The sequence below is a fragment of the Pleuronectes platessa genome, chromosome 10 (assembly GCF_947347685.1).
Source record: "Pleuronectes platessa chromosome 10, fPlePla1.1, whole genome shotgun sequence".
In the NCBI taxonomy this organism is placed as follows: domain Eukaryota; kingdom Metazoa; phylum Chordata; class Actinopteri; order Pleuronectiformes; family Pleuronectidae; genus Pleuronectes; species Pleuronectes platessa.
The window spans coordinates 14,996,624-15,024,582 of record NC_070635.1 but is presented as its reverse complement, the minus strand read 5'-3'; the positions used below and the strand labels follow the sequence as shown (position 1 = coordinate 15,024,582).

Below are 27,959 nucleotides of genomic sequence, written 5' to 3'. Positions count from 1 at the left end.
CACACACACACACACACACACACATAAATACACACACGCACGGACAGAGCTGGTGATATAATGCAGTCAAACTATATTGACATAAAGTTGGATCAAAGTCTGACACCATTATCCCCTTCTTTGTGTTGAGTATTAAATGTTTTTAAATCAAACTCCTGCAGGTGGAGGTTTGTGTGTGCTCCCATGTGTCTACTACGGTGTCTATATTTAGTTGTTGTCATGTGTGGCGCTGGTCAGCTGGGATCCTGCAGCAGGACACGCCCCTGGGCTGAATGGAGTGCGCCGTGCGTAAAGTCTGAACGGCAGCGGATCCATTTTTCCCCCCAAAACCCTCACTTAGCGGTTTCTAAACACGCCTCCAATCACCACTGTTGACTCGCTCAAAGTGGATTAAATGCAGCGATGACGCGAGAGGAAGATCTCACCCGGATCGCGAAGAAACTGGACAAGATGGTGTCTAGGAATAACACGGTGAGGCTTTATTTTGACACCCACAGGTGGCGCGTTGTCCGGCCGCCGCGTGCTGTGCCGCAGGCCCGCGGGGTTCTCCTGTGAAAAGTGGAGCGTTTTCCCGCAGTACTCGGAGAGAAGTTCGATTTTGTTTAGACTCCGCGCGCGTGTGTGTGTGTATGTGTGTAATATCTGCACAGTTGTTGTGTGTGGGTCTGTCTCCGCTGCAACAAATGGTCAACAGGTGTTTGGCGCATAAATTTCTCTCGCTGGACGTGTCGGGTTCTCAGTGTGCACAGCTCACTGAGTCCGCTTTTTCCAGCTTGTTCTTTCTTTTTGTGATTCTTCTACCGGTTGGAACATTAAACAGAAACTAAAACACAACAACGCAAAGTAAACAACGGGGCCTTCTGTCAAGGTCGTGTGTGTGTGTGTGGCTGTGTGTGGCTGTGTGTGAATGTGCGTTTGTGTTTTGTCTGAATCTGCACACGGGACGTTGTTTTCATGGCGCTGCTGCACAGTTAAACCCCAGAGTCAGTGAAATATCTGCGATCAGAGTAAAGCCGGCTGTCGTGGAGAAGCTTATTCAAAACCTGTTGTGACACATTCTTTGACTTTAGCGTTCATTTGTCTGAAATCCTGATGAGAACTCTAAAATGCAGAAGAGAAACTGATTCTATTTTCTTTTTGTGTAGTTCCTTTTTTGAATGACTGTTTGCATCCATGTCAAATCTTTAATTGTCACATATTCACACACACATTTTCCCCTTCAGGTGTTAAGAGTGAAGTTTATTCTAAATGAGAGAAAAAATATTTATGCAAAAAAGTCAACGTTTTTCAAATCAGTACCATACACCTGTTACCACCACATATCAGGAGATGTGTTTTGTATTAGAACAAACTTTAATTAGGCTTAACCTTCTTGCAGATTTGAGGGAGGTGCCATTTTTTATTATCATTAATGTGATGAGAGGGAATTTTTGTATTAAATTAGATGGAAAATATAAATGGAAAAAAAGTCAATGCTGTAGCTCATCAGTGACACAATCCCCTTCACAGAAATCGCATTATCTCATTGTATGGAAAATGATGCACTTTGGTGGAATTACTTTAAATTTAAATACTGAAAATCACAGAATATTTGATATTTATGACCAAGACTGATGTTTTTTGAATTCATTGAAAGTAAAAATCTTATTGAAGATGATGGCTTTAACGATGTGTTTGTTTAGGAGGGCGCCATGGACCTGCTGAAAGAACTGAAAGGTTTCAACATGACGCTCAAACTTCTCCAGGCAAGCTAAGCTATATACATTTGAATCATTCATAGTTGTATATTACATTAAACTACAATTCTACAATTGTTTTTCAGCCAATTAACTTATTAGATGCAATGCAATATAACAGACATGATAAATAACACAAGTGCATGCTCATTACAGTTCACACTTTAGATATAAATGTGTGTATTTCTTTCAGGAGACGAGGATTGGCATGTCTGTGAACGGGATCAGGAAGCACTGCACAGACGAGGAGGTCATTGCCCTGGCCAAGGTCCTCATTAAAGACTGGAAAAGACTCCTGGGTACTCTCGACTTTTTAATGATTTACACTCCTGATTTATTGAGCAGTTGTCTGTGTCATAAGTCCACCAGCAGACGGAGTGATTTGCTGATGTGATTCTCTCGCACAGACTCAGGCCACCCCCACTCTGAGAAAACGGCTGAAGTGAAGAACGGACTGGACTCCGGCAAAACAACAGCGTCTCCAAACAGCTCACCCGCCGAGACACAGAGTAGGTCAGTACTTTCATGGATGCTGCACAACCACACAGTGACCAAACTGCTTTTGGTTCCACTGACAATTACACAGTTATGCACCTCGAAAAATAGGTCAACTCGTCCTACAACAACAAATTTGTCCACTCTAGACATTAGAATATGTCAGTAACACTTATTGCATGACAATATCCCGCCGTAGTAAGTTGTATTTGAGGATAATGGGAAATAATGTAAAGACATTTGTTTGTTTCTTTCTCACTTGAGCTTTTAAATCTAAAATTGTCATCTCTTTACCATTTAGTCATTAAGTACACTTTTTTCTGCCGTCTGAAAGCTGGAGAGGGACTGATGTAATTCTTACTCTGCCTCCAGGGTTGGTCTACATGTAAACAAATATAACAGCACAAAAATAACCTGGGATTCACAGATAATAAATACAAAGATGTAAATAATGATGAGTAACAATATTCAGCACCAAGGACAGTGCTGTCTGATTGGATCATAATGATCTCATTTCTGTGATCACATTATTGATGAAATAGTGATAATGTAATAAGTCAATTTCATGGCAATCGTGTTGACAAGTGGAGGTTTCTAAAGAGGTTATGAATGCAGTGATTCAATTCAAGTAACAAATACTGGATTTTAATTGAGTCTAGAGCACTAATGTCTGTGATTATCACCCCCCCCCCAGCCCAGTAATCACCACAGCCTTAATTACACGCTGTTCAACAGTAAACTTGTTGAGATTATAGCAAGTTAGATCATTTGCATTTCAAAAAACTTTGTTTCATTAGCAACTACAATGCCAATGTAACAGGTAGAGAAGTGTTTACCTTGTGTAGCGCTCGTTAACATCGGTCAATTCAGAGAATGAAGGGAAAAGTTGGGATAAACGACCAAGACCTATAGAAACTAGAATAGCACTCAGTTGAGCACAAGCCTCAGCCCAACATTCCCCTTAAATTCAATATAGCTGCACACATTTGCACACAATAGATATCAGTTCCCTAAGAATAACTCTTTTTTTCATAGAGATCCATGAATGATTCCCTTCAGTGAAAATAGCAAAAAATCTCACAAGAAAAGTGAGAAAGAATTCCAGGAACCTTCCCCTGATCCAGGTCCATGACACCTTCCCCGACTCAAACTGATTCCCTCCACCAAGTTTTCTGGTAATCGCTCCAGTAATCTTTGCATAATCTTGCTGACAAACAAACAATCAAACAGACACTTTTGCAAAGCCTAACTAATGTTACACGTAATGTACATCATGTATTTAACATTGTTTCAGATACTTCCTCATTTTTCTCACTGTAAGAGATATTCCACAGTTAGCTGGAGCCCATTTTGATAATTCAATTATAGGTAAATAGTAACTAGTAAAAATAAATAACACCATGCTATCATTGGTTAACCTGATGATGTTTTTTTTTAAAGTTTCCGTTCAAATGAAGCCTTGGTTACATCAGGGCAGTTAACCTGACGTCAGTGAAACTGGTAAATGTTTGCTGTCTCCTGAACGGAGGTAAAAACGATGCTTCCTCTGTTTTCTGTTAGTCACAGGAGACTGGATGTCAAACTGAAGCATGACTCAGATCCTGACAAAAAACACACAGATAAAAACATGAAAGAGAAACATAACGACGAGCCCAAAAACAAAAAAAGACACGCGGGTGACCTCGGGGACGGAAAGCACCTGGAGGAGCCCCAAATCGAGAGACATCCGCAAGAAATCAGAAAAGAAAAGCATTTCGAAGAGGCCAAGAAACAAAAAGCTGTGGAGGATCCCCACGTGGAGAGGAATAACAAGAAACAGAAACAATTGCAAGACCTGCAAAGTTTAAGACACAAGATACAACAAAAGAAGGAAAGGTCGTTGGAGGAAGCAAAAATGAAGACACACATGGAAGAAGTGAATAAGGAAAAACCCCACGAGGAGCCCAAGAAGCACAGAGAAGAAAGTAGACACGAGAGGCCGCAGCGCGAGAGGCCGCCTAGCGAACCCTGGAGAGAGAAACCAGCTGATGTTCACAGGCCGATATTTGAAAGGTGAGCAGAACTCTGGCTCAAACACGGGTGATTTCAAATCAAAAGCATCCTGCAGAGCTTCAGGCTGAATTATTCATTTCAGGAAGGGAGTCTTGGACGGCAACCTCCTGTATCCCTCCCGCTTCCCGTCTCCTCCTCGGCGTGCTCGGCCTCCTCCCCCGATCAAACGCCCCTCTGTGGACGTGAAGAAAGACAGGTCAGCGCTCTGACGTCGCTGCAGAGCCTCCCGCTGATACCGCATGACCTAACGGTTGCTGACTTACTCACATGCACTGACATTTCTTCATGCTGTTCCACAACCAGACTCACGGGCTAACAGGACACCCGCTGTGCATGAGGCATTCAGGTGTGTCTTGAGCATGCAACAGTTCCTTGGAGGCTCGTGCTGTGCAGCGCTCTGATCTGTCCTGTTGTGACATTTGTTCAGGAAGGACGGGAAGGACCCTCCCCCCCGACAGCCTCGTCCTGCTCCACCCGCCTCTCCTCTGGCGAAGCAGCGACCTCCGCTCGAGGTGAAGAAGGAGAGGTCAGGCAAAGCATGCTGTGGTGCATGTTTGTGATGTTTGAGTGCAGAAACAAGTGTGAGGTTTTTATGGGAATTCTCAAACCCATGTTTGTCACGTCAGGAAAGTTCCACTGGACCCAAATGCTCCGTTAGCTCCGCTGCCTTTCCACCTTCATCCTCCCCCCCCGAGGTCAGGGTCTGCATGGCCACATTGACATTTCCTACCATTATTCCTCCCCCTCACCCATGGGTGATTCAGCTCAGCTCTAATGTCTCTTCCTAATTTAGAAAAGAGCCCCCTGACCCCAACGCTCCTCTTCCTCCGCTCCCTCTTCACCTGCACCCCCTGCCGCCTGCTCCGAAGCGTCCCTCGCTGGACGGGAAAAAGGAGAGAGAGAGGTCTGAATTAGATGAGTTCTTATTACAGTGTCTGCTACCCTGTGAATTCATGTTGGAAAGTTCTGCTCTGCATTGAGCCCTTGTGTTGTTTGCCGCAGCAGGAAGGAGACGCCGGACTCGAAACCTCCCTCACAGAAGAAGACGTCAGATCATGTGAAGAAAGACAGGTCCGAGATCTGAGAATCATTCTCTGTCTCATTCATACTTGAAGAAAACAATTCTGTTGTGTCTGGAGGATCATCATTTCATATCAGACTGTAATCTGAGAGTTTTATCAGTGATAAATCTTAGGTTTGGAATAGATTTAGATTTAGAAAACCCCTCAGCTAGAACATGTGACCACATGATATAAGAGAATAAAGATTTTTCAGGTTTATATTTGAGTAATGTTGTTTTTTTCCATTATTCTGCAATTGCTTTTGTAGTGGGAGTATTTGGGAGCCCTCTGGATAGTTTGTCACATAGCGTTTGTTTTTCTCTCGGTACAAAGGCTGTTTTTCTTCTTGCAGGAAAGACTCATCAGATAGCAAAGTGTCTAACAAGCACTCCGATGAAGCCAAGAGAGAAAGGTTGGCCTCTTGAAACTAACCTCTGTCGGTCTTCACTGCATGAAGAGGTGGCCTTAAATCGTACTTCTGCTCTTCTTTTCAAAATAAAACACACATGTTTCCTCTTCAGGAAAGATTCGTCTGAGTCTAAACCATCGCCTCCTAAAAAGCCAAGTTTGGATGTGAAAAAAGAAAAACACAGGTTTGCAAGGAGCAGGAAAATTTGTATAAATTAATATATAACATACACCCATAATCCTAATAAGTGTGTATTTGATCTTTTTAAACTTTAAGGTGTAGATACATGATTATAAAACATAATCTCCTAATCATAATACCGGTGTATTTTATCTTTTTAAACTTGGTATCTGGGTAAAAATGGCGTCAGTGTCCCTATCCTATTTCTCTTTTGTTGCAGGAAGGACTCCTGTGACTCGAAGCCGGGACAACCTGTGAAACGTCATTCAGTCGACTCCAAACCTGAAAGGTAGAACGCATGTGCATTTATTTCCATCTCAGTCACAATAACAAACATACGTCAATAAAACTAGATTGACTGAAAGAATTTCATCACATAGAAGCGAGTCCACCGATTCAAAGAAGAGCAGCTCACTCCCACCAAAGAAGCTAACATTGGATAGGTAAATTATAAATTATGAATATGTGAGAGAAATTTTTTGTCAAAAGGAAAAATGCACATGTTATAATTTCGGTTGTGTGTCCTAGGAGAGAGTCTCAGGGCTCTAAGACCTCTCAGCCTGGACCTCCACAGAGGAAGCCCTCGACTGACAGCATTGAAAGGTATCTCAACATAATCGTCTTCGATTTATGACAATGCTCCTCATGAATATTTTATATTCAATCTAAATGAAGCAATAGAATCCCACAGAGGACACAACCATTTTTTCTTCTCTACTGCGGACGTTAGAGTTTGTGAGTTAGTTTATTGGTTTCACAACCTGATGAGTCCGGTCTCACTGCTCTCATCAGCTTTGTTTCCAGCAGCAGCAGCAGCAGCATCCAGATGGTTCTGGTGAAAAAGCTCTAATAAAACCCCAGTGTGTCACCTGCACAACACCAAACAGCAGCCAGAGTTGTCTGCTGAATATATTTGAACGTGTAGCAGCAAACGAGTGAGATATATGATTTGAGTGGGTGGAGACCACAAACAGAGCTAAAACAGAGAGAGATTTAGATTTGGCTGCTGGATCTAAAAAAAGGGAATTGCGTGATAACATGCTAAAAATATATATTTTACAAGTAATAATATTTGTGTTTAAGACAACAATATAGGAAGATCTAATGTAAAATAAACGATGTTAATGATCAAGGAAGTAAAAAATTATGACCAGCACTGTTTGGAAAAATGTGAATTCCACTTTGATTTGTTATCAATGTGTCCTTTTTTCACAGAAAGGGAAAACCCGACACCCCTAAAAGTCCCACCACCCCGACCAGCCCCATGTCCCCCAGCTTCAGCTCTCCCGGGGGTGCGCTGTCCCCCCACCTGGCTACTGGAGACACCGTCAGGGACAAATGCATTGAGTTGCTGGCGGCTGCCCTGCGCACTGACAGTGAGGCTAATGCTGCACGTTAGAACAGAAACACACAACAGCAGCTTATTCAGACATTGACAAGATGCAGGTATTGAGCAGCAATAAACTGCACAAGTAAGAACTTGTTATTTTTTTCTTGCCTTCACAGACGACTACAAAGATTTTGGAGCAAACTGTGACGGCATGGCAGCAGAGATTGAAGATCATATCCTTCAATGCAGTTAGATGTGTGCTGCTGTTGTTGGATCATTCAGTGATGATCCAAATTATTTTTCTTGTAACTATCAGACACACACCACGGTGGATTTATTTCTACCTTGACTGTGTGTTTGCACATATCTACCAGGAGATAAAGGTCACTGATATGAAATATAAGAACAGAGTCCGCAGCCGCATCAGCAACTTAAAGGACCCCAAGAACCCGGGGCTTCGCCGAAACGTCCTCGCACGGAACATTGATCTAGGCCGCATCGCCAGCATGTCTGCCGAGGTACACGCAGCTCGATCGTTACTCGTTATGCTCTCATGATGCTCAGAACTGTGTTTGTGCACCAGTCTGCGTTTCACCACACATTCACTTGATTTCACGTCGTCCTCTCTGCTCGCCTGATGTTGTCGGCTTTGCAGGAAATGGCCAGCGACGAGCTGAAGCAGCTGAGGAACGTTCTCACCCAGGAGGCCATCAGAGAGCACCAGATGGCCAAAACTGGGGGCACCTCCACCGACCTGCTGCAGTGCAGCAAGTGCAGGAAGAAGAACTGCACCTACAACCAGGTAAACTGTCCCACATGTGATACACACACAGATACTGAATGTGTGTTAAGGTGAGTGAAATCTGTATTTTCCTCTTCAAAAAAGGAACAAATCCTGAATTATAATAACGCACACTGGAGCCTTACACAACACGTAATGGGCCCACATTGAAAAAGTAAATTATCAGCAGGGTATTTCTTTATGGCTGCCTTAGTGTTGCAGTGCTGCATTTATCATGATTATATCATTATCATGAATTATGTGGGATCCTTGAACGAAGACTATGACAGACATGGAAACCTGATAACAGATCTTCGTGTTATTATTCCATTAAGACTGGAGTTAATACTCTTTAATCATGTAATTAGGAGAGAATGATTGTGCTTCAGATTAATTCACGTCTAGTCTACTGCTGTGTGTCTGTGTTTGTGTGTGTGTGTCTGTGTGTATGTGTGTGTGTGTGTGTGTAGGTGCAGACACGCAGCGCTGATGAGCCGATGACCACATTTGTCCTCTGTAATGAATGTGGAAACCGCTGGAAGGTGAGTCCTCTCCTCGTCCTTGTTCCCCATAACTCTCATCTTTTCTGTTTTTGAAATAATTTTTCTAAAACAATCTTTAACTCCTTGTTTCATTTTATTTCTAAATTCCAGTTCTGCTGAGGCCTTCCGGGTGAAACCAAGTGTTGTTTTTTTTGGTGCATATTGATCTAGATATTTTCTATAATACGTTTATACATTTTTGCAGCTAGTGTTTTGAGAACAGTAGTATTCTTACGATTTTTACTTGAAATTTTGACATTGACGAGCATGTGCTGAGAATATTTTTTTTTTGCTTTACGTGAATTTGAAGACTGAGCATGAGTCAAGAAATCAACCCACTTGGAGAAGACTTAAATCATTGTCATGGTGTTATCATGACAGGACGACCATTGTAATACAGCTATTTTGTAATCTCACATTACAGCTGTTCACTTTGTAAATATCCAATGCCAATAAACTGCATAAACCATCAGTGTGACAGCTTTATAACTGTTTAATAAAACAAACTTGACAGTCTAATGCAGCATCACTTATGCAGCACATTTCGCCAGCATCGTCCTTCAATTCATTTTTGCACATTGAATTTAATATTATAATCATAAGAGCATTGAATCAAAATCTGAATTTTATATGTACGATTAATAATTAAACAATGATGAATAAATCAGGGTTATTAATCTATTGGATATGCATATGTATTTATTACAAAAAAAACTATTTTTAAGGAAAAGAGTGTATTGGGAAACGGACAGCATTGTTTGTATGTTGCACCACTGAATACAAACAGTAGATGGCAACAACTCGTCATACTTAAAGACACTGGCAGCACAGACTGTCATTTTTCTTTCCAGAGGTTTACAGACCACAAATTAGACACTTGCTTATTTGATGCCAGTTCTGGTCCAGTGTTAATTTATGTCCCTTGTTCTTAATAACGTATGAGTTTGCTTTGAAAATATTTTCAGGCCTTGAGCAAAGTGCAGATTGCGTTCAATCCATCTACGGTTTCCAAAGAAACGACCGGTTCATATGTTACATTTAGTGCTTATTTGAGAAATATGGACTTTATTCCAGTGGTAATGACTGAAAGGAAAAAATCTCCCCTGCAGCGCTCTGGCCCAGTCTCCACCATCTGGTTTCCTGTGAGCTGAAACCACAGTCATTTAGGTTTTCTGCATAATTTCCTCCATTTAACTGCCCACTGTTGATGTTGATATGGAGGCAGGACCCAGAGAGCATCAACACTGTATCACACAACCCTGTGTTATTTACATTGCAGCCATTTGTTAAACTGAATTCTTGAAGTAGGCAGGAAAATGTCACACAAACTTCAACTTAGACTCAACAGATATCTGTACAGTCCCTTCTAGTCTTATTTGGTTTCTATCAGCTTTTCTAACTGTGATAATACAACACAACACATGCAGGCTCTACTGTTCTGTCTACTTTTGTGCCAATGTTGGATTGAGCCGATCGAAGGCAGTCGGCCTGATTGGGTCACTGCATTTAGAGATGACATTTAAAACAATATGAGCACCCTGACCTTTAATTTACATTCAGTCGTAGAAGAAGAATTCTGTGAAACCTGCATTGAGATTTATAAATATCAATCTGGTCCGCCAGTTTTGTTGCTTTGTTAAATATTTAATTGCATCTTTTACATCCATCTTCAATAAACTGTCAGCAGAATGTCGACATGTGAAGGTGAGTCCATCGTGCAGAAGATCAGAAGAAAACCCTTATGGCAACGTTTCCTATAACGGAAATTGATTACAACTCGAACAGATGCTCAATATTCATAACTGGAGGTTGACATAAATTCAAGGTAAACACCCAGTGAACACGAACACACAAAGATCTTCAACACAACAAAACGGCAATACTGTCATATGTTCTCATAGAACGTAAAATACAAGTCTATCCATGTGTGATATGTCATGTCAAATAAATCAAAGACAGATGTAAACTCAGTCTATATGTTCCGCTCTCTCAGGGGAACATACAGTGTGTGCCAATCCATCAGTGACAGCCATGTACAGGCCCTGTCCATGGGAATATATTTAACCACACTGCAGAACGTTTAACTTACAAGATCTGTCAGAGGAAAAGAGACGTAGTGGAAATGTTTCCACACAAACCTTATTTTTACCTCCACCAAGGAGGTTATGTTTTCACCCATGTCCATTTTGTTAGTTTGTTGGTTCGTAAGTATGATTACTCAAAAACTACAAATCGGATTTCTACAAAACTTGTTTGAGGGATGTGGTTTGAGTCAGGAAATAACCTCATACATTTTGGTGCCGATGCATATATTGTGTTTTGAACAGTATAAAAGTCTGGGTATATTTTATGATGTTTACTTACATTTGTTAATAGCAGATAATTTGTTATAATTGTAAGTAAAATCAATTAAACCACTTTATCTTTATCATTTAGCACGACCAAGCATACAGCCATGCTTTAGTGGGTGGGCAAATGTCAGTAAATGTAAAATGTCCCAGTTACAGTGTTTTGCAGGGTTTTTCCCTTTGTCAATCTTAATTTTTTTTGTTTTCGTTGCACACACAAGCACAAAAGTGTTTGTGTGTGCAACCCTGGACACCACAAACTGAGTTGTGACTTCTGACAAAAGTTGGAGGGCAGCACGATGGTGCAGGGTTTGGCTCTGTCGCCCTCAGAGCAAGAAGGCTCTCAGCTGAATCTTGGCTTATTCTCCTCTGTGTGGCGTTTACATGTTCTTCCTGTGTATGTGTGGGTCTTCTCAGGTAAGCTTCCTCCCCGGTTCAAAGACATGCAGATTGGCGTTAGGTTAATAAGAGACTCTAAATTGACTCAAGGATAAGTGGTATAGATAATGGATGGATGGAACAAAAGGGGAGCAGAGGTACAGGCAATGTCATTTCCGAGATTTTAAGCTGCATTAAACAAGCAATTTAGTACAAGAGATGTAATTCATTTTTTTCTCGCAACGTGAAGAAAATACTGAAATGAGAAAGTGCTCACAAAGGCAAACGCCCTGAGTTTGTGATCAAGGCTGTGTGTGTTTTTTTTTTCCTTCATGACTAATTTGATTTTTAAAGAAATGTGTCATGCAAGCCTGTTGCGAGGAAACATTATCCCCTTATGAAACATCAATTTAGGACATCTGTCCCTTCTAAAGTATCCGACCTGTCTTCTCCCTTTTGAAAACCTGCCGTCACTGCACTTAACCTCTTAAAACTGTCTGATCCTCTGAAAGCTCGAAAATGTAACTTAAAAAGAACTCCACTACTGTTTTGTATGTATCCTGTGTCGGGCTCTCTTCCCCCAGATATAACTGAGGTCAAAAAAGGCATTGCATCACTTCCTTTTTAAAACTAAAACCATATTTTGCTTTTGTCTTGGAATAGATTTCGTCAGTCTTTTGTATTAGCAGTAGAAATAGGAGCATTTCTAGTAAATTGATGTTTTGAGGCGTCTTTAATATCCCCCAAGAGTGGGCACGAAATGTTAAATGTTCACCTTTTACTGCTGCTGTGGCTGACGAAAGCTTCATCGCTGAGGCTATTAACGTTGCAAAGAAAATGCAGCGAGGCAGAGAGGGAATAGATGATATAACTCAGGACTCTCGTGGAGCTGCCTGCCTCGCGCTCAGCCTCTTGCCTTTTTACTCTCAAATGCTGTTTCACGGCCTTTTGCTCACGAGCGGCGGGGATGAAGTGCATTTGATGTTGATAGCTGTCAGACTGCTGAGGAATGTGAACGCCCTGAATGCGCGCACGTCTCTCTTTACTTTAAAAGTTAGTTATTCTAAAAAAAGCAAAATCCCCAAGCTAGCCGGTTGATCTGTTGATCTGCTGCTGTAAAGTCTGATCTTGTAAAAAAAGTGTTTTTGATCTGCGGTGGGTGGTATTTCGCTCTCATGTATTCTGAGTGTTTATCAGTGAAAGTAAATCTGATGCTGATTCCAATGCCTGATGATGGATATGAGCCGGGAGCTGTGGATTCTCTTAAATCTGGAGAGAAACTCTGCTCTGGAGTGTTTCTGAATGTGCTGTGACACCTGTTGTCTTCTCATTCACATTCCCTTTTATCTGCCTGTCCAGTGTGGACATCTCGACTGCAAATTAAATGTTGTCGGACTGAAGATGTCTGACCAGCAGGACAGTCTCTGACATCTTGAAACAAGTCTTGAGGATTATGCACCTTTTCAGATGTTTGGAGCAAGTCGTGTTTGTCAAGACCGGGAACCAGGGGAGTGACGTTCAAATAGAACCAGATCAAATATGCATGGTTGCGTAATTCTGGGTGAAATGACCTGTACCAGGCAGGGGCACGGCGCTCTGCTGGAGAGCATTTGAGCACAAGCTGTGGGACTCCATTTGGCTTCTGCGTGGTTGGTTGTGCTACACCTGAGCGGAGCTGCCTTTAATCAGGGCTACAAGAGACACAACTTAGAAATGAGTTCACGTTGCAGCAAAAAAAGCACAAGTATATCTGTCTGCTGGCTCTCCGAAGGCAGGGTGTGAGGAAAACTAATTTTCACCTAATCAAAAAAGGTCCAACCGTTCAGGCAAGTTATCTGTAGTTGTACCAATTGTGAATGAGCAGTCTAAAGAGCTTAAAGTTGTTGTTGCACAAATATCTGACGGCAGGAATTAAAGCTCCTGAACATCTTTGACTGACAGCTCCACTCTGCGGAGGCACAGGGACGATATCGGCTGCGGTCCGAAAGAAACATGTAAAAGACTTTCAGACACATACAGGAAAACAAGGAAACAGGGAGACAGACGTAACAAATAACTTAGCAAGAAATCAATAAACCTGGATGCAATAAGCCTGACAACACAGTCCGCCTGTCTGGGGACATGGGGGTTAATTAAAGACATAATGTATGGCAGGACACCATCCAACAGGAGGCTCCAACCATGCTATCGGCTGGTTAACGGTAAATTGTTCGAAATCAAATTGTTGTTGTGTCTCAACAAAAGAAGGGGTCATCCACAGACTCTTTATAAAGATGGAGAACATGACTGCTCCCAAGAGGTCAAGCCAGAGTTGTTGTTGGCTTCGGTGTAGCTCATAAATCCTGCCTCCTCCATATTAGCGGTGGGGACATGGACCAAATTACAAAGTAAAGATACAACTCAATAGATTTTTCTCAAAGATGTTTTCTGTTATTCCAACTAGTTCTTATCAAACTGATGCCTAAGTGCCAATTTTTCAGATAAACAAATACAAAAACAATCTTATTATGAAAATGCAAATGCTCCTGCACGATGCCCAAAATGTCATGGCCACTTCAGGTACTTCTTTTCAACACCATTATCATGTGTGATGAGGCTGAAGCCATTCTTATGGAAATGCTTTACCCTTCTCCTCTTGTGCTGGAAATTATTCAACAACCCTTGTTGAGGCTTGAGAGGGTTCAACACGGAGACAGGGCTGCGTTCAACAGCTGCCGTCTTCGAGGGACCAGGAGGAAGGATTGAGACGTCAATAAACTGCTAGAGGTTTTGTTGTTTAAGAGTCTGTAAAAGTACCAAAGTGATGCACTCGGGGGCGTCCTTAGAAAACTTCGACCAGAGAGCCGCTATTTTGTTAAAAAATAACCACAACAACAGCACCTCTTTTTGTGTTTCTCTCCTTATGTGTCGCTCTCGGGGAAACCGACTGCCACTGTCAACAGCACACATAAGATGTCAACAGCAACATCAATACAGTACCTGTAGGCACATATACGTGGCGGCCTGGCATCAAAATAATATCAGATCTCCTCAGAAGTTCAGAACGTCAGAGAACATTCCTTTTTCCTTTATCTCTTCTGACGGATCACATTCGAGGGACACGTCTTTGTGTCTTTTGCTTTTCACAGTTCTCCAAGGACGAGAAGAGTCTCGATGTAATGGGTTTACAAGGACACAAACAACAAAGTCATTTTCAAACGTTAACATCTCGCCGAAATAACAGCGGCGGTACAACTTTGTTTACGGCTCCTTCCCTGCATTCAGATGAAGCGTCTCGGCAGCAAACACTGTGATCTGCTCTGAGCTCGATCAAAGCCCGGTGACACCTGGAAAAACAATGGTCCCTGTCATCCTTCTGATATTGTGGAGACCAGCAGGGGAACTGGAGCCAGCTTGAGAGGAGGCCGCCATAGTGCTCAGGCTGGTTGTTATCATGGCTGACTAATCTCGCTGCAGCGTGATTTCTGCTCAACAACCCTCTCATAAAGGTTCTAATGAGGGCTCTGGTTTGCAATCAGCCTTTTCCCATTGAACGCTTGGCTTCCAACATTAGTGTTTGAAGGAAAACAGGAAGCTTGGATTGCAATTAGCCGCTCTATTGCCTGCTTTTAAATCTCGGCCTGAGTCCTTCCTTTCAATCACTGTGTTAAAACAATGTGGGCCTCTTCATGACATAGTATGGATAAAATACAATTGTTTATACACCCTCAATAACATCCTGTTAGTTTATCTCATATACAGTATAGGCTATTTTGCTCATAAGGATTTTTCATTGTTCTATTTATGAGACATCTCCCTGTTAATGTCATTCGATATGTTTTGCTGCTGATATTACCCCCAAATGAAATATGAATGTTAATCCCTCTTTTCTGTATCATGTCACTGTTTGAAGCTGCAACAAACCAGTCTCCCCACGCTCATCATCAAATTTTCATCTTATTATCTTATGTTTAAAGCCCTGGGAGGTTCTGGCAATCCTGCATGTGCACAAACTGGATCATATAACTCCTCTCTCTGCTCTCCAGAGTGTAACCCAGCGATATGCCACTCCAGTCCTGGGAATTGCTCCGTGCATCACACATTCATTAAGTCTAATCCTCTCCTCCCGCTTTGCGCCCTTCATAATCCTGCAGGCTCTCCGATTGAAAGGCAGATCACTCTTGAATGAGACCAGTTCTTCACAGTTGGAAATTATCTTTAAAATTGTGGAAATCGATGGGAGCCAGTCCTGTTTTAAGGATGGAGACAGAGTGGGACCCGTGCAGCACCTGTCGCTGCACAACCTGTTTGTGCACAGGCATTTAGCCAACAGATACATTTCCTTACTGCCAAGGCTGAATGGCGTCATGGTCTCTAGACAGCCGCGAACGCCAGTGGCCATCAGAAGCTTCTAACTCGACTGTAATTATCCAGTGATAATCACACAGAGTGAGGAGCAGTGAAGTCCTGAAATCTACTCTTTAAAATCGATTTGATTTGTAATACCTGGGGCTTCGGTCCTTCACATCCAAGCGCCCTCCTGACTGGTGAAGGTCACTGCCTCCATTTCAGCTCATTAGCTCTGTTTCAGTCAATCACAGGAGGGAGCCCTGGCTCAATTTCAGCTCATTACATCACATTACATTTCATTTAGCTGACGCTTTTATCCAAAGCGACTTACAATAAGTGCATTCAACCGTGAGGGTTCAAACCCAGAACAAATGGTTTTGTATTTTTGTATTTTATAACAACAAGAATCAAGAAAGAACAATTTTCTTCAAGTCAGCCAAACTACAAAGTGCTATAAGTAAGTGCCATTTAAGTGCTCAACATTTTTAGTTTAGTAAAAATATGTAAATTTTCTTTTTTTTATATAAGGTATAGTTGCAAGAGATGTATTTTGTGTTTGCGGGCAGAAGATGTATAGACTTTTCTGCTGTCCTGATGTCAAACAGTTGTGATTGTGTTGAGTGTTTAGCTCACAGTGAGGGAGCAACAAGCCGATTGGCAGATGCAGAGCTGAGTGAACGATCTGGGGTGTCAGGATGGACCATGTCCTGGATGTAAACTGGACCCGATCCGTTCGTAGCACGGTACGCTGAGTCCTCCTTACACCTGGTAACAGTGTGAACATGTACGCAGAGGCATCCCATCCTCCAGGTATCATCAATGCTAAAATGACTCTCCGTTATCTCCTACTTTCTTTTTAGAATCATCACCATCATGAAAATTAGCAGGCTCAGTACTGACAATAACTGAACACTGCATTTGTCATAATGATAAAAGTGATTTTTAGAGAAGTCACTTCACAGAAGTCACACCGTGCGTCAACAAGACCAGAACATTAAAATACGACCTTCTATCACATCTGTGCTTTGATCGTAGCATCTGTTTAGACATTCACTAGAGAGTAGGCTGCCACTTTCTAGCTTCCTTTAAAAGTGTTTTACTTTTCAATAAGAGGTTTGACATTTTATGAAATACATAAAGAGTAACATCGGAATATTAATAACACTCAGTAAATGTTCATCTTACTACTAAGACTGCAAAGAGGGAGACAGTGAGTCTAGATATGTCCAATAGGAACAGGGCTATCTGATCATGGACTGTGAACAGGCATTTTATCACGACAATATATCTTCAAGTGCTCTTTTCCTGATAAGTTTGGTTTGAGTAGTTATTTGATGATTTTAAAACCATGTAGCATTATTTTAGCTTCATTTGTGGCTATAATAAAGGAGTGGCAACACGTCTTCCATCTTTATATACAGTCTGTGGGTCCAAGACATAAGACAGCTCTGATTGTACCATGGGGAGATCCCCTCCAATGAACTGACCTTCTAGAGAACAGCTGCGATTATGTGAATAAATAAAATAATAATACAACAGAAAAAAGCCCAATTATTTAGTCTAAAAAATGTGAAGATACATATAAATGCTTTACAAAGCGTGTGCCTGTAATGATTTAATTGAGCTAAATTACTTCTAACTCTCCAGTTCAGCTGCAACCACGAGCAGAGGCTCATTGTCCAAGTTGCTTGTGTGAATCTGCACCCAACATGTCTCGTTCATGTGCAGGTGGGAACAAAGCACCAGAAAGCTATTTACCAAAGATATGGCAAACGCAATTATGTTTTTAAAAGAAAAATCAATGACAAACCTCAGAGACCAGGTAATTACACCAAATTGCAGGGAACCTTTTTTAAACTGGTTTTATTTGATTTAGTCTTGTTCAGACAATATAAAGTCAGATTATCAGTCGATGCTCTGCACCCAAATCTTTATTTTATTACTAGTATAGTTGACATTCGATATTGATATTTTATGGGAATTAAATATCACACTCTGCCACTTGGCTCTCACCACTAAATGTATGAAATAGTCTTGTTTTAACCCAACAGTTGAGGCCAGGCTGACCAGTCCAGCAGACTCTGACATTCAGTGATATAAATGAGCACTCACACAAACACTCACCCACAGACCGATGCATTCAGTAAAGAGCAGCCCTGCTATCTCTTTTAACTGTACTGCTTCCATTAAGAGGCAAGCGTCCTTCTGGCCTACAGACAAACTTTGTTATTTCGTTCCCTTATTCTGTTGAGAAAGCTCTCAGGTGTCTTTCATCCTCACTACATTTTCAATCCCCCTCCTGCTCTCCTCATGCAGCCTCCTTGTCTGCTGAATGCTCATGTAAACATCTCAGTCTGTGTCAGCGTCCTCTGAGTGTCCCAGTGAGGGCAGCAGACCTCTCTGGTCTCTTCTGCTCTTTCAGGGACAATTCATATGGAGATTGGAGCCGCTGTTTCCTTGACAACCACATTTTGCCAACTTCATTTTTTTTTCTTTTTTGTCACACTGATCACCGAGTTCCTCTAACTTGCATCTTTTACTCTCTCTTTTCCAGCCGGTGTTAATGCACTTTTTTCTCAATCATTTACAAATATCGGCTTTCAAACTTTTCTCTCATTCCTGTTTTTTTTCTATTCATACCTTCCTCTTTCTTTTCCCTCTCTCAGTCTTTTTCTTCCTGAAACTCAATTCAGTCGATCCTTCTGTTGGTCAGATGGTCCAGTCAATATTTGTCCCTCTCTGTCTTGATTCATATCCGTGTTTCTCTTCGCTCTATTCTGTGTCTCCTGCACAGATGTTGTCACATCGATCTGTTAGCTGCACACACACTATAATCTACTGTCACTTAGTGGATCATTAGAACTGCCACATGATCGTTGAAACGTAAAGCTTCTGCCAAGATAAGTGGTTCCAGCATGAATCTAAACTCGACTGACACAAAGAGACTGAAAGGAAACACAGACAATTCCAGGATCGGGGTTTCTTTTACAAAAAAATTTATTAGTATCAGCCAATAAATATATCCACACATAAAAAAAACACAGGTATGGACCATAGACTGTGTATTGTAGAAGATTTGACATTTAATTCCGGGGAACCAGTTAGAGTCAAGTTTGAAAAAACAAAACAAAACAATAATGAAGCAATAAAAGTCACAATAGCACAGCACTGCCCCAACAGTCCACCCACAAACACAACTCTCAGCCCCAAGCCAGTTCCCAAACCCCAAAAGAAAGATGGACGACACGTTTCCACTGCCTTCCAGGTTTCACGGATACAATCAACATCCAATGATGATGAAAACTAAACTAAAATTAAAACGAATTAGACCTACTTAAACCCATTCACTCTCTGGTATGTCCGATGATGATTTAGATCGAAGACGGACCTCAGCTCATGTCTTTGTGAGGTATGGAAAAAGGTTGGAGACCTTGACCTCAGCTTGTTGGGATGCCTGGACACTTTGACAATGCGCTGGCATCAGGGGATGAGAGTTTATTCCATTTTCACTCTTTTAGCGGTTGACTTTTTAGCGACTCCCAGCGAGATGCTGAGTGTAGATCTGCCACTCCAGTGGTCATGAGTATAATCAGATCGGATCTGAGCCTCTTTGCAGTATTACATAAGCCTTTCCCCCCATCATTTTCTCAATGGGGGTAGTATATTTTTAAACTGTCCATTTAGGTAATGAATGTGTGGTGCATTTTCTTTGCAAGCCTCCCTCTGTCTCTCCGTCTATGTGCCAAGATGTGAGTGTGTGTTTCAAAATCAGCATCCAGCTCTGCTCCCCTCCCGTACATTACTCTCTTCCATGTCATTTCCCACCTTGCTGACACCCACCACAATATTCACCTCCTCTGTGGATTAGTACAAATATTCAGTGACCCTGAGAAGATTGCGCAGTGACTAACAAATATTATGATGGGAACTGTTGCTGCGTCAGGGAAATTAAATTGTGTGTGCGTGTGACACCACTGGTGAAACCACATTTGAATTCACTTTGGATCCTATGTCACAAATGCCAGTCTCCTGGAAATGCCTCATTTTCTTTCATGATCCATGATCCATGTCATATTTTCTGAGGAAAAACCTTCCTAGATCTTCCCCCAGATCTGGATCTGCGCCAATTAGCTTATAGCTTCTCCTCCAACCTATTCCCCATCCTTCCACCAAATTTTGCGGGAATCCATCCAGTAGTTTTGCGTTATCCTGCTAACTAACAGACAGACAAACAAACACAGGCGAAAACGTAACCTCCTTGGAAACTATGATCGACACCAAGATGTTTGACAAATCAGATGATTGGATTTCGAACCAGAAGTCAAGCTTAAGCTTAATTTTCGATTGACCGATGCTCTCTCTTTCCCGTGTTCCTTCCTGAGCATACTTTAAATCACTATGAAAACCAGACAGAATATTAATATTGGTTTGCTGCACAAACTCTGGCTCTGCACAGCAGGTTCTGTTCACAAGCTTTGATTGAGTTTATAACTGGCATCCTCAGCAGAGACAGAGACTGGATAAAAAAAATACTTCCGATTTTGGCGTAACCTTTTTTCCGAGAAAGTAGATCTCAGTATTTCCATACAGAGGGCTGCAGCCTGTCTTTGCTTTCATTTGATCCCATTTCACCTCAAACAGACGATATGCATTGGACACATTAGCCCTACTACAGCCTCACTTCTAAACCTCTCTGCCAGTGTGGGTAACACTTACAAACATTTTCAATTAGTGCACGCTGCCTCTGTCTCGTCATATCTAAACTGCGCCGGCTGCCTCCACACAGATTGAAATCTGAAAACTAATAAGTCCCAGACCCAGACAAATTGCTGTTGCGTAACTAATTGTCAAGTGAAGCTGGGGAAGCTCTGCCCGTTATTGCAGAATACCACCGTGACAGAAAAAAAACTGCTGACAAGAAAATGTCTTGTGTGAAGGAGGCTGAGATTTTCCTTCAGCTGTCGCCACCGAGTGAAGAGATCCGTCAGTCGCAGCTATCATGCCCGCAGGGAGGTTTAAAATGAGTGCCGCTGCAATCAGGGAGAAGTTCACATTATGAATGCTTTATTACCTCGCTGATGATTTTAAGAAAGAAAAATAAATGGATACTGTAAGCATCAGTAGCTTTTCAATCAGAGGCACCGACGCCTTGATTATAGTCTGTAATGATAAACTGTTACTGTGTCTAATTAATTTCTCATAAACCAGTCAACCGACTCTAAATAAATTCTATACTTTGTAAGCTGTTACGTTTGTTTGTAGGTATCATTCAGTTTCCAGGTGTGTATCCCCCTACTTATCCCCAGAATATCTCATAAAACATAAACCCCATGCACCAATATCAATAATCCAGCAGAACTCGGTAGTAGTCAGAAGTTTACTCAGTGCTCATTTAAAAAGTGATTCTCTCCAGTGAACCTTTCTCTGTCCAGTTAGGTGCTGAAAGAATCACTATCACCAATGAATAACTTTCTGACGATCCCTGTGGATATGACATCTTACCAACAGACTATTCTTTATCAATACTCGTGATTTAAAGAGAACTCTGACATGATATGAACATGCTGCACATGTTTATCAAGCTTTATGATGCTTTTGAGGATTTCCAGGTCGCAGTATGCAGCTCTCTTTCTCTTCTCTCTTGCTTCCTCATTATAGGAACTTTTGGTTACAATGCAAAGAATTTAAATAATGACGTATGTGATATAAATGCTGCCAATTTTATGCATTTGGAGACAAAGTCGGCGCTAGCAAATGGGGGATGAAGCAGGGTATTGCAGTCCAGCTGAAACACACGTTAGTTCACCCTGCCTTTAAAGCATCAAACAACTAATTAAAACCAAGCTCAAAAACAATTACAAAATAAACGCAAACATCAGAGTGACAATAGCCACCTAAAGTGTCAGAAACCATCTTTGGTAAAAAGGTAGTTGACTTTTTGGTTGTAGTGCAATCGACAAACATGGAGGAGGCAGTGTTAATGACATATACTGCAGCCAACCACTAGATGGCAATCAAGATGCTTTGGCTTCACTTTTGGAGGTTCTGTCATCCATCTTTATATAGCGTCTTACATACTGAATGTCTTTTCCAATTTTTGTGCCATACAAATTAAATTACATAGAAAATAAGAATTTAAATTTGAAAATAAATATATATTGAATTCAATTGTTGTGTTCTGCATATGACAATGTAAGTACACAGCAAGACATCTGTGACTTGTAAACACGAACCCATACATAAGTCACAATTACGTTCTATAAAAGCTTTCAGTAATAAAATAAAAAAATGCCTAGAATAACATGCTGTTTCAAAAGCTTTGTTCTTGTTTATCTCTGTGAGCCTATGCCACCACAGTTAATGGCTGTGCTCTTCTGACAGTTACCATCCACCCACACACACACTCACCCTACGATGACCCTGAGTTCCTCCCACTGCTCAATCTGTACAATCTGGTGAGTACACAGTCCTGAGAAGATGTCACAAGAGTTTGGCCTTAATTAAATTCGTCCAATCTTCTCCTCATGTCCTCTTTCCTTATTTCAGGTCTGGGAGGTGAGCAATAGTTTGAAGAAGAGGGCCATTGAGTTTGAGGCACGACAGATCCTCAAGTCCCCTAAGACCAGGCCTCCTCAGTTCAAGTGAGTTTTGTCACATTTCACGTTTCGTGTGTGTGTGTGTTTGTGTGTGCGTGTGCTATTGTGAAGTGGTGTTTACACAAACCTTCAATTACTGTAACCTACAGAGATCCCAGGATCATCAGTTTGGCTCAGGAATACTCCAGCATCCTGAAGGAGCAGCAGCAGCAGCCCCTCACCTGCAAACACCTGGGCCCAAAAGTCATGAATTCAAAAGTTAACTGGAACAAAAGTACAACAATAATAAATCCAGAAATATGTATATGTTTATAGATATACCTCAAAAAATTAAAAATGTTCTCCCTCATTATGGGTATGGGCCCATTTCAGAAATTAATTAAATGATTATGAGAAATAATGATAATTTCATTGTTTTAATGCTGCAGCTGGTTAAGATGGAGCTAACTTCAACCATTTATTACTGGATAGATTCATTTATAACAATACACTGTAATATAGTAGTTTTTCATACTTTTTCCAACTCTGAACAAATAAAGCTGGTGAATACATTTATTTACATTTAAGGGGAAAAAGCACAATATCTGTCTCCAAAAATATGGTAGAGTGGAAGTGTAAAGTTGCACTGTGATAAAGTACATGTGCAATAATTGAGCAAATGTACTTAGTTATGTTTAACCTATGATAAAGATATCATAATAAAGGTCCGGTGTGGTCCTATGGGTGCTCTGGTTCCTGTGGTCCTCTCAGGCATGTCCCAGGAGGAAGAACGTCAAAGATGAAGAATATTCAGAGACATTAGTCAGGTGTTTTGTGCTGTTTTTTTGTAATGATGTCCATGTGTTGCAGTCGCTGCAGAGAGTTTGCAGCTTGAAGTTAACACAGACAGAGAGTACAATCTGCATTGTACAGCAGAACATGCAGGAGAATGTCACACTGTGTGGTTTCTTCTGTGACGTCACTTTGTCCTCACACTGAACTGGTAGATTCTTGATCTGTAGTGTTCACATTGTTGGTATAGCAATGAGGCAACTGGTCTACAAACAAACCTCTAGAAACTACATATGTACAGGTGCAGTCATTGACCCATAAACTCTACATTTTCTACACACACACACACACACACACACACACACACACACACGCACACGCACACGCACACGCACACAGGCTTTCCATTAAAAGATGGCCTATAGTTTAACATAATACAACAGTCTGTTTAAAACAGTTCCTCCGCTCCAGTCTTTACCCTGTAATGACTCTTGATCACACAGAGTTGTGTTTGGTGCATTCATGTGGAATCTGAACAGTAAATAATGCAGACGCCCTGAGCCTGGAGGATTGCTGCACAGAAATTGGACTCTTAAGAAAGCCTGCGAACACTGTTCCTAGGTTGATGTGGTCAGGTACAATCTTATGGTTTCTTGGTGTCATAAAGCGATTGAGTCATCTGCTAACTGTCCTGCGAGCCTCACTATCAGTGTATTTATAGAAACTAAAATAAGAGCTATCGCCGGGTTACGAGATGGAAGATAGCTCGAGTTCACACCTGCTGGTTGAGCAGGTCACCCTGATTATATGTGATGTGTGGTCGATGTGACTTTGAGCAGAGGCTCATCTTCCTGCTGTGTTTTGTCTCAGACAGCTGCAGACAGGTATAATAAACCTGTGCAGCGTGGACATTTTGTTGCCCCCCTCTGACAATGAGGGGGATAACACAAACACATGCTGACATAGAGACATTTCCACGCTTCCAAAACAATAATTCATAATTTTAATGAAGCTCAGCGTAAGTTCAGTAAGGAAGACTTAGACGGCAGACCATCAGCTGATCGTGGGCGTTCCTAATATCAGGAGCGCCCAATGGAGGTCCTTACCTGCACAGTGATCAGCTGATTGTGGGTGTACCTAAATATCCAATCAGGTCGGGCGCGGTCTCTGTCAGCCAATCATTCAGCAGCTGTCAAACTTTAAAAATCCCTTCTCCTCTCTTCCTCAGTCAGCCATCATTCAACGACTCGCACAACCCCTCCTGCACCCTATTCTCCTCCAGTCTGAGGATATTCATCACCTCATCCGGATCCCGACCTCAACTGATCATGGATCATGTCAACGGATCGAGGACACCCGATCATGGTGGCAGCTGATCGCGGAATAAAAATCTACAAGATGGCCTGACAATATACTTATTAATCGTGGCATCCATTGCACTTCTGTCCATCCTGGAAGAGGGATCCCTGGCATGCGGCTCTTCCTGAGGTTTCTACATTTTTCCCTGTCAAGGTTTTTTTTTGTTGTTTTCCCTTACCCTTGTGAGGGTTGAGGGCAGAGGATGTCACACTCAACGAGTCCAATAGAACAAACGAGCATAAGATGTGCCTTGCAAACATACGTTGGACCGATAAACCTCCACCAGTGTCTAGACTCCAGGGGTATTCCTGTTCGATGCTCTGCTCCACCCCCTTCTAATCCTGATGACATCTCACAGGGGTCTAAAATGCCAAAGACTGTAAAACATACACATTCTTCTGTGCGTTTGTAAAAAAATAATATTGGTAAATTGGAAATCAAGTCTCTCCTGATTGAAATGATTTAAGCTGTCGAACAGTGTGTAAGGCAACATCTGTGTCTGACCCCAGTCCCATTGCTTCACTCTCAGTACACTTGCTGCTCTCGCCATTAATCACCATGTTTTTTAGACTGTGATCCCTCATTTGTTTAATCTGGAGTTTCAGAAACTTTTCTTGGATGCCATACTCCTACTTACTGCTACTGGCCCAACAAATAATGTCCCTGGTGCAAGATGGCAGCAGTCATATCTGTGATATTTTGGCTTTATTTCTGGATAGAAGGAGGAAATTGAGATGATCTATACATCTTCATGTACAGTCCATGAGCCTACTCTGTTGGTTGTCGATAATCTCATTGCTTCTTGTTCATAGCGCGGGAAGTCTCGCCACAGACACCATGATTTAAAATCTAGTACACTCCAAAGAGATTTATTTGGTAGCTATCAGTTTAATGTGTAATCTTTTTTGGCTTGAATACAACAGAGGTTAATTTATTTGTAAAATTCCCACAAGGCAGCTTTAAAAATAAGTACAAAGCCTCAGTTAATGGGTTTTCTTGCACATTTTCTGTGATCCAAAAATGTCTGGACACTGATACCTGCAACGCTGAGAAATGAAATATCAAGATATGCCACCTTTTTTTCTCTCTGACCTTTCAGAAGTTACAAAGTACCAGCATATATCAGACACATGCTGCATCACACGAGATATTGCAGCTTGAAGCCAGATATAAAACACTACAGTGGTAACGTATAAAATACAAGATTGCAAGTATGACAATTTGATCGATGGAAGACGCCACAGCAGCGTATTAAAAATGATTCATTGACATTGAATCAATCAGCAGCAGCCGTCTTGTCTTGTGTCAACATTAGACAACATGCATCTTCATCATCACTCCATCTTTTTCATGCAAAAACCCAACAGTGAGAGCCCACTTAGAAGTGTGCACTCTGTTCTCCCTGCCATGAACATGATGTGTTCAGAGAGGCAGCGTAATGCTTCCCAAGGTTTCCATTGAGCTGAAGAGTGATGCGAGTAATCATGTCGAGCCCGCGCAGATTAATCATGAGCGATCCTCCCAGAGGGCGGAAGAGGAAACATAAACACAACAACGACAGGAGCCTCGATTTGTTTGTGTCGGCTACCGTTCGTCCAGACACATCTCTCCCTCTTTTATGATACATTACCACCACATCTCCAAATTGTGTAAAAAGACAGATGTGGCTCATCATGTACACTCAGCCTGCAAAGAGCATTACGCAAAGCACCTGCCCAGCACCCATACATCATAGAATTCTGAGTCCCCTTCATCGGAGGGGATGGAGAGCCGGCTTGTGTAACCCTGCACATCACCATCCTGCCTGCAGCAGAGGCAGGTGTCATACAGCTGTAACAGATATTAGACTTGGTCAATTTACTTTCTGAAGTGTTCTGTTAGTCATTTCACACCAGGAGGGGTGAGCTGTCTCTCTTGGGCTATTCTTGTAGGGATGGAGTGGTATGAGGCGAGCTGTGTAGGTGCAATGTGCAGGCTAAGGTAACTGTACAGACCAGAAGTTACTGTCAACTCCTCTGGAGGTGTGGTGGTCTGGAGGTGTCAGTCTCATGACCCCTCCACTCCGCTGCCTCCCTGCCTCATCTAGTAAAAATGATTGCACTTACTTTACCACATGTTACACTCTGACATTTTGAAGATATTTCCTTTGCTTCTATTTCTCTGTCATTGTTTGATTTTATCTTTAAAAAATGCTAAAGGACTGAAATGACACTCTGTTACAAAATGTAGCAATAATTCAAATTATTTTGTGTATGTAAAATAATAATTGGAAAGGTCAGAGGATCACCCTAAATCATTGGTGGTCAAGAAACCTCATGAAAAATGGAAAATATCGGACTCAGACGAAGTTCAGAGGATCACCACAGCCATCAGGATCTATCCTCTGGGGACCATAACTTGTTGTATGAAATTTCATAGGAATTCATTTGACAGGTGTCGAGATATTTCGGTCTGGACAAAAGCGATGGAACAGCTGAACAACCAACAGACTCATATTGCCATTCATAGAGTCATAATCTGCCTATGCCACCATACTCAGTATTGAAGATCATTCTGACGGTTATGCTCACTTGGTGATGGATTGTCAGAGAGCGATTCAGAAGCCACTTGTAACCAATAACCTCTGGTATTGAAGGAGAAAAATGAGCTTGCTAACTCACCGAAAAGATCCTGATCATTCTAATTACTAATCTTCACGTGAGAAGGACGCACATGATCTATCTTTAAAAGGAACAGTAAAGAGAGAGGCTTCGGAGCTTTTGATCGGCAAGCTGGCTCCATTCTTCTCACCGTCCCTGCTCTGTGTGACGCTGATGCTGGTTGGTTAAAGGCGGATTTTGTAAAGGTCACTTTGCAGAGTGCACTAAGATGGGTGCAGTTGTGATCACTACAGACACGACCACGGGAGGGTTTCAATCTGTCTTGCGTTCGGATAAACACTCAAACCTGAGAGATGCTCTCAAACACGCTGCAGACTTATGCGTGCAGGCGCCAGAGTTTCAGCGAACACACCTGATCACATGCAGCTGCTTGTTCCTAATGGTTCAAGATGTTCGCACGAATGGGACGTTAAAAAAAAGGCAGGATGAATGAGAGCTTGATGAAAATGTAAAAAGGGACACCTGCTCGGCTTTGGAGTCAAACATTTGTGCAATCAAGGATTTACGCGACACGTGGGCGTGAACTGAGAAGGTCAAGCGGTGAATTATATTGGAAATAATAATTAAATGCTTCCATCCGTTCAAAAAACAGACGGAGTGTTTCATATTACAATATGGTAACAGTCTCTCTTATCCAGGGTTGATAAGAATCAATCTTTGCGAGGAGAGCGGTGGGCAAATATGAGCGCCATTGATTAAATAGCATCCCACAGGAAAACAGGGTTCTCAAATGAAGGAGCCTGCATGTCTGTGTGCCTGCATCAATGTGTTTGCTCATGAAGATGTAATTGATACCAACATAATTACTCGGGCAGCAAATATAAAGGGTGACAAGACAAATTGTATAGGATTGACTTCAGGACTCACACACTTGGCTGCTGCTGTGAGCCGTCAGCACCGACTTAACACTCAAATTGGCAGGAGGGGAAATG

At 41.8% G+C, this 27,959-nt stretch overlaps 1 protein-coding gene across 5 annotated transcripts; it reads left to right on the top strand.

Moving 5' to 3' along the window:
• The first annotated feature begins 224 nt into the window (after positions 1-224).
• On the top strand, positions 225-9,058 carry tcea3 (transcription elongation factor A (SII), 3). 5 transcript variants are annotated; one of them, XM_053433414.1, is made up of 15 exons: positions 225-471; positions 1,683-1,745; positions 1,930-2,035; positions 2,144-2,249; positions 5,697-5,756; positions 5,866-5,937; positions 6,154-6,222; positions 6,317-6,376; positions 6,462-6,536; positions 7,149-7,309; positions 7,440-7,501; positions 7,632-7,781; positions 7,919-8,065; positions 8,515-8,586; positions 8,698-9,058. In XM_053433414.1, exons 1-15 carry the CDS (start codon positions 403-405, stop codon positions 8,704-8,706), a joined length of 1,281 nt encoding a protein of 426 aa, XP_053289389.1. In that variant the 5' UTR covers positions 225-402; the 3' UTR covers positions 8,707-9,058. The 5 variants fall into 5 exon arrangements, with proteins under 5 accessions (XP_053289389.1, XP_053289388.1, XP_053289390.1 ...); XM_053433413.1 differs by having other exon boundaries at positions 226-471; positions 6,314-6,376; XM_053433415.1 differs by lacking the exon at positions 5,697-5,756 and having other exon boundaries at positions 226-471; positions 6,314-6,376.
• The last annotated feature ends 18,901 nt before the right edge of the window (positions 9,059-27,959 follow it).